This window comes from Portunus trituberculatus, chromosome 44 (assembly GCF_017591435.1).
Source record: "Portunus trituberculatus isolate SZX2019 chromosome 44, ASM1759143v1, whole genome shotgun sequence".
Taxonomy (NCBI): Eukaryota; Metazoa; Arthropoda; class Malacostraca; order Decapoda; family Portunidae; genus Portunus; species Portunus trituberculatus.
Genome location: NC_059298.1, coordinates 23,670,340 through 23,680,339, shown reverse-complemented (window position 1 = coordinate 23,680,339; position 10,000 = coordinate 23,670,340). Strand labels below are relative to the sequence as shown.

Sequence of the window (10,000 nt, the reverse complement as noted above, 5' to 3'; positions counted from 1 at the left end):
TGTTCATTCGGTTATAATCAACCTCTCCGCGTCTCGTCAAGGTCCGACTGATAGGTATTGGCGGGTACAGGGTGTTGGGGGGAGGAGGGGAAGTAGGAGGTGAAAAATGTCACTTACTGGCTACCCACACCACGACTCCTCGCCTCAAAGTATTGACTGTGGGCCAAGTATCGGATTGACTCACTCCCTCACTAACGGGATGATTTATTCCCGTTTTGGTTGATTGACTGACTGGGTGGTTGACTAACTGACGATTTACAAGTAATTCACTGATTTGCTGAATGTCTGACTGACTAAACGAGCGATGACTAACTGGATTATTGATTCATTACCTGACTGGCTGATTGGCTGTGCAATTGCTTCACTCGCTCTCTCACTCAATCACTCAATCACTCACTCATTCCTTCTTTCACTCACTAACTCACTTATTAATCTGCTAGCTAACTGACTTACTGGTTTGCTGACTGAAGAACCTCTCACATGAGTACTTATTTAGTTATTTACTTACTCATTTTTCTATTTTTCTACTTATTTTCATTTCTAGAGAATAGATAATTTCTTGAAGGCGTCGAGTCACACACACGGAGTCCTTTGTCTACTATTCTGTCAGATGTAAGCAAACAGTGTTACAAAACACAGGCAAACAGGCGCCTCTCTCTAATTGATTGCGTGGTTCATTAGTTGCAGAAGAGTCGAACTACGAACGGCGTGCGTGGATGTTGTTGTTATTGTTGTTGTTGTTGGGGTTCACTGCGAAGTGGAAATGTCACAACTCTGACCGAGTGATGCGTGCCCAGAGGATGATTTACAGCCCCCACAGCGTGTTGGCTCAAGGCAAGATTGATGGTTTATTGCTGTGCAGGTACTAATCTTTGGCTGAAGAGAAGAAGTCCTCTGAAATGCACGTAAACATCACTCAAGTCAAGCGATTGTTATAGAACCATAAATATAATGTAACATTTGCGTTTAGTTGAATTATTTGACATCTTGAAGCTTTAAGAAATACTAAAGTTGTTTTGTAAAAAGCAAAAATGGTGCTATTTATTCTTAATATTCATGCATTAACAACTCTGGACTTTTTTAACTTACCCTCTGAAAACAGTCACATCTCTCCGACTGACGCAGAAAGGACATTAAGGAACCAAACAAAGACCGCTTAGAGTCTCGAATTCAACAGAAAAAAAAGTGCTTCTTAAATCCGTATACAAGAAAAACTCAAAACCTGATAACGAACCAACTTACCAAACTAACATCGTCACGTTTCTCCTAGGAAATATACCAGTACATACTAGTATTGGGCATATCATTCTCATATAAACACTTGGTAACTGCCTCACTATAACATTCAAAATTTGTAAACTGTCGCATGGTGTGAAGTAATCAGTCAACTCAGACACTAGTAAACAGGATGTGTCACGGAGATTAAAGGAAGCTGTAAAGGTTATTCCAAAGATAGTTGTTGGTGGTAATGGTGGTGGTGATGTGTGTGTGTGTGTGTGTGTGGGGGGGAGAGAGAGTAAACCGGATGCCAAGCACAACCATCACACCTTCACCACTATCGCAATCACTAACACCACTAACACAATCACCACCACCACCGCCACTTTAAGAACATGAGTATTAGACGGAGAGTGGCTCAGATGCCGATGAAAAATAAGATTCAGGAAAATTAAACTGTAAAAATTAAAGGCAGAAATAAGAAAAGAGAAAAACAATAAAAGTCAGTGCAAAATAACGCCCGAGAGAGAGAGAGAGAGAGAGAGAGAGATCATTACGGTACGGTAAGCACATCAAGAGGAACGTAAAGAGTAATGGGAAAAAAAGACAAGAAGGAAAAGGAAAAAGGAAGGAAGAAGAAGAAGATGAAGATGAGAAAGGTACAACAACAACAATACAAGAACAAGAAAATAATGACGGATGATGATGATGATGATGATGATGATGACAATACTAATGCTGAGGAACGAGCTGGGAATGGATGTGAGATAAAATGTTGAGAAGACAAACACCAAAAGGATATGACTCAAAAGATGATGAGAGAGAGAGAGAGAGAGAGAGAGAGAGAGAGAGAGAGAGAGAGAGAGAGAGAGAGAAGGAAGGGGAGAGTTGTAAGTCTGGTACCAAACGACGTAAAGGGGAAAAAAAATGGTTATTAAAAGATTTTGTAGAAAGAGTATCAAATCCAAGGAGGAACAAGACAGTGAGGCGCCTACATAAGAATCCTCCGCAAGAAACACTACATAACGTACAATGAAGGTTTTTATGCAGTAATAAGCAGGAAGCTTTATTAGGGAATGTACAATCAGACCAGACCTTATTGAGTAATGCGATAAAGTTTTCACCGCCGTTGTTTACAAGAGTGACAGGCAGTGCAGGTGACGGAAACCACGTGGAGGGCAGCAAGCGTGAGGCACCACTGAAGAAGAGTGACAAACTCGTGAACGTCCTGCTAGTGAGGGAAGGCTTTGTGTGTGTGTGTGTGTGTGTGTGTGTGTGTGTGTGTGTGTGTGTGTGTGTGTGTAGGAGGGGGACGTAGGGGAGTTGACAGTTCAGTGCCAAAAGGTCAGTAAAATGTGCTGAGTGATTCCTCAAATCCTGTTTTGTAAAAAGGAGCAGGAAGAGAAGGAGAAGAAAGAGAAGAAAAGAAAGAGGAAGAGGAAGAGGAGGAGGAGGAGGAGGAAAAGGAGGAGGAGGAGGAGGGGGACGAGGAGGAGGAGGAAGAGGAGGAGGAAGTGGTGGTGGTGGTGGAGGAGATTGAGCATTAGTGGAAAGAGTGTTGGACAAATAGTACCTGTGGTTTCAAATAGTACCTGTGATTTGTGTGGATGATGGGAGTGACAGTCCTCGAGGTTTCTTCTCTTATATACAGTACTATGTACAGCTGGTACAGAGAGATGTACAGGCTCCAGAGCATTGTGGTCGATGCTCTCGTGTCTGGGATAGCTGCTACAGCTACAGACGTTCGTCACACTTTAACAAGTATACAGTTAAACACATAGGATTGCCTAACATTGCTCCACCATGCACATTACGGACCACCACTGACCTGAATGCTGGAAGCAAGAACATAAAATGCATTGTGAAAACATTATGCTGATCACAGCAGTACACCGAAAAGCACATCGACAGTAGTGCGAACATGATGACTAGAAAATATACAACTGTATGTTATAAGACCAATACAACACGTTCAATATAACTCATAGACATACTCACTTAGGGAATATATGTTAGAAAAAATCATTTTAAGTATATCAATTTTCTTCATAATCGATGCACTGTGCATACATGCATGTACGTATATAACAACTTGATAATTACATTTATTTCCTTCACAGCTGAACAACACAGCCATGCACATGTAAAGGAGTAAGAATAGGAGTAGGAGGAGGAGGAGGAAGAGGGGTGGGCGAAGGGGGAGAGGAGAGGGAGGTGGTCATAGTAGGAGGGAGTGTTCCCGAGGGCGGCATGCAGACCTGTCCCTGTGCACTTCAGGCGGCTCAGCGGAATGTCTTCAGGCAGCGTTACAGTAGATTTCTTCGTACACATCCTCAGGGTCCTGCCAGCGCCGCGCAGGGGAGTGCGGGCGGCGGGGCGCCGCAACGGGCCAGCCACGCGGCGCTTCAAGATGCCAGTCACTGGGGAGCGAGGGAGCTGCAGCAGGAGGTGCCGTGGAACGCCTTGGTGCCTCTGGCTCACTGGCTGCGGTGGATGATGCTGCTCTTATATTATTATTATTACTATTACTATTATTATTATTATTATTATTATTATTATTATTATTATTATTATTACTATTATTATTATTATTATTATTATTATTATTATTATTATTATTATTATTATCATTATTATTATTATTATTATTATTATTATTATTATTATTATTATTATTATTATTATTATTATTATTATTATTATTATTATTATTATTATCATTATTATTATTATTATTATTATTATTATTATTATTATTATTATTATTATTATTATTATTTTTATTATTATTATTATTTATTATTATTATTATTATTATTATTATTATTATTATTATTATTATTATTATTATTATTATTATTATCATTATCATTATTATTATCATTATTATTATTGTTGTTATTATCATTATTTCATTTTATTATTTTTTTAATTATCATCTTTATTATCATTGTTATTGCCAATGTTATGAAACTTCGTCACCATGATTATTATTATCATCATTCTCTCTCTCTCTCTTTCTCTCTCTCTCTCTCTCTCTCTCTCTCTCTCTCTCTCTCTCTCTCTCTCTCTCTCTCTCTCTCTCTCTCTCTCTCTCTCTCTCTCTCTCTTTCTCTCGTCATGTACTAACCTGGCATTCTTTCTGCCAGTGATATTCTGACTTTTACCGCCAGCACCACCGCCACCACCACACCCACCACCGTCACCACTACCACCACCACTACCACTTCAACCACGAACGACGATGCTCCAGGACTGACTGTGGGGCACATTACTGGAAGCCTCGGGACTGGAGGGGCTTGGCAGTCTGTTACAGTTATACGAGACTTGCTGGGCACCCTTACTATGGTGCAGGAGGCATTAGGAGCCTTCGTTCTCCAGCTGGACGGGCCGTGAGCAGTCAGCTCGAGTTTATAGATTCCAACATCGAGTGTATTGATGGTACATGACATTGCACATCCATCGAGTCTCACTACAAATACAGCAGCGAATGGAGTGGAGGTTTTTTGTAGCATTACTCCCACGTTCATCTCCCACCACCACGACTTGTCAGGGAAGCAGTGCTCTGGTATAGGGAACCACACCCTTTGTTTCCCTTGACTTCCCTGAGCCACCAGACTGACTCCTTGGAAACTGTCATCAGGACGGACGTACATATTCCAAGAAATGTTTTCTGTGCTTGTTTGTTTTGACTGGGAGGTGACACTGGCGTCCCCTTCTTTCACCGCAACGTCAGCAGCAGCACAATTCTGGCCAGGAGCGGGACAGGGGGCTCCTACAGGCATTGCCAGCACCAGCAGAAGGGATGGTGCGAACATTGTGTCCTGGTCAAAGCTCGACACTGTGTGAACAATAACTGGCAGCGCTGCGTGACGATCGGGCATCCTGTCGCACACACACACACACACACACACACACACACACACACACACACACACACACACACACACACACACACATTGCTGCCTCAAGAAAGGTTAGAAGGAAGACGGTAAGTTAGTAAAGACAACATGAAGTCGCGAGTCTTGCACCAATTCCCAACGAGCCTCTGCGTACTGTCCTGTGGTAAAGTTCGCTGGAAGAGTTGTAGAGATGTTGTACAGAGCGTCCTCGGCGGGTCCTGCCTCTTGCTGGTCGTGGCGAGGCCGTACTATTATCATTTTTTGTTATCATTATTATCATCATTATCTCTCTCTCTCTCTCTCTCTCTCTCTCTCTCTCTCTCTCTCTCTCTCTCTCTCTCTCTCTCTCTCTCTCTCTCTCTCTCCTCATATACTAACCTGTTGTTCTTTGTGCCAGTGAAGTTTTTACCGCCACCATCACCCCCACAACTACACTTATCACCACCACCACCACCACCACCACCACCACCACCACCACTACTGGCACATGCATCAGCGCAGGTGTTTCATGAGATATGGCGGCAGGTGTGGACCGCGTGGGAGACGCAGAGGTGGGACACATTACTGGATTCCTCGAGGAAGGAGAGCCTTGGCAAGTTTTCAAAGGAAAGTTAGTCTGGCTGAGCACCTTCACTGTGGTGCAGGAAGCATTAGGGGCGGTCATTCTCCAGCTGGACGGGCCGTGAGCCAACACTTCCAGTCTGTGGAATTGGTTGTCGACCACATTCATCGAACATCCAAACGAACATCCCTCAACTCTTGTCACAAAAACTGCTACGAAAAAACCTTCATACGAGTATGTCGAAATTTTTTTATCTATCCACATTCTCACTTCCACCTCGTGCCACGCCGACCTGTCAGGGAAGCACTGGCTCGGTATAGGGAACCACACTCCACTTGTCCCGTGAATTCCTTGAACCGAAACAGTGACTCCTTGAAAGCTGGCATCAGGACGTGCGTAGAGACGCCCAAAAATGTTGTCCTTCGCTGTTTCCAATGAAAAGAAGCCGATAGTGGCGTCCCCTTCTTTCACCGCAATGTCAGCAGCGGCACATTTCTGGCCAGGTGCGGGACAGGGCGCTCCCTCAGGTAGTGCCAGCACCAGCACCAGCAGGAGAAGCGACGATGGGAACATTGCGTTCTGACCAAGGTTCTACACACAGTGTGTCAACAGCATCCCTCAGCGCTGCGTGACGTTCGGAAATCCTCACACACACACACACACACACACACACACACACACACACACACACACACACACACACACACACACACATCAGAAATAGCTTACATCCTGCTGTTGGGTTATCTTCATTTTCACGCCCATTCTGGAAAGGTTAGACGATCCTGTCTTCAAACTGTTGCCTACAACCACACTAATGCTGGAGCCCAATGCGAGGTGGGAATGTAGACAGACTGTGCTTACCTCTCATTCAGTCAGCACTTCAGTGTACATAATTCTTATAATATATGTTGTCTTTAGCCATTTTTGCCAAAGTTTTATGTATATTATTTCAGTGTCATCATAATGTTTATTTTGACGAGATTCAACGTAAGATGAGTAAGCTATAGTAGGGATACAAATGATAACTGATGTACAAACACAAGTGGTCAATGAATCAGTCTCACTAACTTACTGTAAAGGTCAAGATGTGACTTTAGTACCGGGAGAGGATGCTTAATATATGTTTGTATTGTTATTAGCCTAGATAGCTCAGTTGGGAGAGCGTTAGACTGAAGATCTAAAGGTCCCCGGTTCGATCCCGGGTCTGGGCACTTAAGTTTTACGCCAGACTCGCCGATATGAGGGCAAGTGGTCTGGTCTTCAATCGCTGGTTGGTCTAGTCTGTAGAAACATCCGTGTTCTCTTATCCCGTGTTTCTTTTTCTTCTCCGAAAGATGATCTTGCCTTAACCCGTACAGCGTCAGAGACGTACGAGATACGTCGGCTACTCTGAGCGAACCGGGCGTCAGAGACGTATGAGATACGTCAGCGAGCTTCCTCGTGTTTTCGGAGGTATTGCGTCCTCAAAACCTACCATTATACTGCCATCATGCACTGTAGACATTGCTCATGCTGCCTCCTCGTCCCTGCTAACATGAATCCTTCCTGTATTTATTTATTACATATCTGAACTTTAGCAGTTTCTGCTGCCTTTAGCTCGGTGTAGCGGGAAACTGACGCCTCAACTCCGCTAATATGAACAAAGCGTAATTTCCATTACTTACTCTTACCATTTCAGATGTTTTTGGTAACTGTTATATTGTGGTAGTGAAAACTTTGTATGACATAAATAAGAATTTTCCAATCGCTTTGTTATAAGAAAAACAAGTACATATTACTCGGAAAATATTTGCACCGCGAAAGGCAACACTCCCTCGCGATATCTTGTGTCTATTTTTAGCCACAAGCGCTCCCAAACAGCAAAACATGACATGTTGTTTTTCTTTCAACTTAGGAACGATATTATGCATGTGTCCAACTCGGGCATCGACTGGTGAGAAACGAGGAAGCGAATAAACTAGTCACATAAGGCTTTGCTAAGTCGCTAACCTTAGCGCAAAACATCTCGCACCAATTAACACCACTTCCAGTCAGTTCTGGGAGGAATGACTGTCATTTTCATTTGTTTCACATCATTTAAGACAAAATGCACCAACAACATCAAGAGAAAAGTAGCAGAAACGGAAGGTAAACCTGCCAGATTTATAACTTATGACACCATAAAAAGAATTTTGAGTAACCAAAGAGCAAAACTTTATCCACAAGGAACAGAACCACTTTTGTTCTTCGACAATGGACGTGACACTGCCAGACACTTTGCAGTTTAACAAATAAATGAGGCTCTCGGGTGTTGGTCTGTGGTTTGAAGACAAGAAGTGAAGCTGTGAGAGTTAACGTGATATTTAATAACACAGTAACTCAGGCTCAGGTGTGAGGCAGCGTGGCTCATTGGAAAGCACATCCTTTGGCTTATTCTCTTATTCGAAATTCAGATGTGTTAATGAAAGAGTGCAGGCGAAGGTGACTGACCTGAGTGGCACCAGGGCAGTGTTGGTATCTAACAGGTGGAATGTGGGATGGTCATTCAATAGGCTATAACTTCTACTAGAATGGAAGTGGAGCAAGATAATGGTGATGGAATGAGTTTAAAGTGCATGGTGGTCGCCGAAGTGTGTTTGTCTGGTAATGTGGAAATTTACTGCGAAAAATATCGTTTGTCTGCTCCTTATTTTCATATTGCACGATTTACCAGAATACTCAGTTACTCCCAGTTGCTCTCTCTCTCTCTCTCTCTCTCTCTCTCTCTCTCTCTCTCTCTCTCTCTCTCTCTCTCTCTCTCTCTCTCTCTCTCTCTCTCTCTCTCTCTCTCTCTCTCTCTCTCTCTCTCGTGTTCCTACTACCACGACCACCACCCCCGACACAACCACCACCAACAACACAGGCACAGACGCAAAGGGCACTCTGTGAAAAGGAGACTGCGGGATGGAAGCGTTGTGCGTGTGGGGGACGTGGAAGGTTTAGTGACTGCGTTACGGAAGGCATCCACTTTTTATTCTCCTGCTATTTTCTATATTTTTCATTTTTTCTTCTTACTGTCCAACCTCTTATTCTCTTTCCTCATTGTCTAGAAGAAGAAGAAGAAGAAGAAGAAGAAGAAGAAGAAGATGGGAGGCATTTATTCGTATCCATAAGGCTCCTGCAATTTGAACAACTGAATCTCCGTCAAACTCATTAGGGTTTCTGAAGGAAGAGGGGCGGCCTTTTTATTTTTATTTTTTTTCTTAGATCAAGAAGAAAGTATCTCCACCATTCCTTATCTAGTGCCTTTTAAAGTTCTGGCAAAGATTTAATCGGCAATTGAATCATAAACTTACGTGGTAATTGGTGTGTATCACTCACCATGTGTCACAATACTTCGTAAACAATTCCTCCCGGGGCAGTTTCACACGAGTCATTCCTGCAGTCATAATTTGATCTGGCCTGTAAGCAACAACATCTGAGGAAAAGGCTGTGCTCATCTCCATATTCCCGTATATATAATAGAAAGTTCATAAGAGGCCCTTTCTTTGCCAAATATGGCCGTTTGTCTTCTTAGATATTTCAAGGAAATGCTGAATTAGGTCTTCCGACTACCGCGACCAACTAAACCCCCCCCAAAATTAATCTATCGTAAGCCAACCGAATCTTAAACTAAAGTAACTTGACCTAACAAGCTTAATCTAACTCGGTTTCTGGTGCGATGTGTTGATGTTCAAACCGCGCGCGCAAAAAAAAAATAAATATAATAGATAAAGAAAGAAAGAAAATAAAAAACATCTTTGTGGTTGTTCATTTATTGGTTGGGGCTGGTGCAACAGCGGAATGTGGTTTTTCCTACCTTAGTTGGGGGAGCCCACCGGGTGAGAATGCTTCTATCATCATCAGAACTAACACGACAATCTGTGCAAATAAAGTCAATCCCATCTCCACTGTATTTCTGTATACTTACAACTAGTTATTCAGGCAGGCTATGAGACACACGAGGTCAAGCAGATCATTGCACATAACACAAGCTGTTTCCATCAACTTTCAGCCTTGAGCTACATGACGCACATTTAGGTTGCGCATCGGTCACAACAGGAATTTATTACTGAGGAACGACTGAAGTGAGGCTATTCTCACCACCACCACCGGCAGTCACACGACCCTTTCTTCTTCCTCAAATAACAGCTAAATCACGTACAAGGCTTACCATACAGGGTGATGGATCATTTGTATATCCGCAGAAACCAGCGCAGTAAACCAATACTTGTCAATGATGTGGAAAGCCACGAGTGTGAGGGTGAGAGAATATTAACAACGTTTTCGTCCACCTCGACTGTGCCAGTCAGTGCAG

At 43.0% G+C, this 10,000-nt stretch overlaps 1 protein-coding gene and 1 non-coding gene across 7 annotated transcripts in view; one reads left to right on the top strand and one right to left on the bottom strand.

The window, feature by feature from the left end:
- Positions 1–6,335, bottom strand: part of LOC123518560 — a 12,893-nt gene extending 6,558 nt beyond the window's left edge. The window contains exons 1-3 of one of the 6 annotated variants that reach the window (XR_006678818.1): positions 5,499–6,335; positions 2,811–3,717; positions 2,060–2,416 (exon numbers count right to left, since the gene is read on the bottom strand). Coding sequence is in view for 5 of the 6 variants with exons in the window: in XM_045279410.1 (XP_045135345.1) it covers positions 3,515–3,717; positions 5,499–6,255 (960 nt within the window). In the remaining variant the exon portion in view is untranslated. The other 5 variants (XM_045279410.1, XM_045279412.1, XM_045279411.1 and 2 more) reach the window with 5 other exon arrangements.
- A 488-nt stretch (positions 6,336–6,823) lies between these two features.
- Positions 6,824–6,896, top strand: Trnaf-gaa. Its single transcript has one exon. It is a non-coding gene; the product is annotated as a tRNA-Phe (tRNA).
- The last annotated feature ends 3,104 nt before the right edge of the window (positions 6,897–10,000 follow it).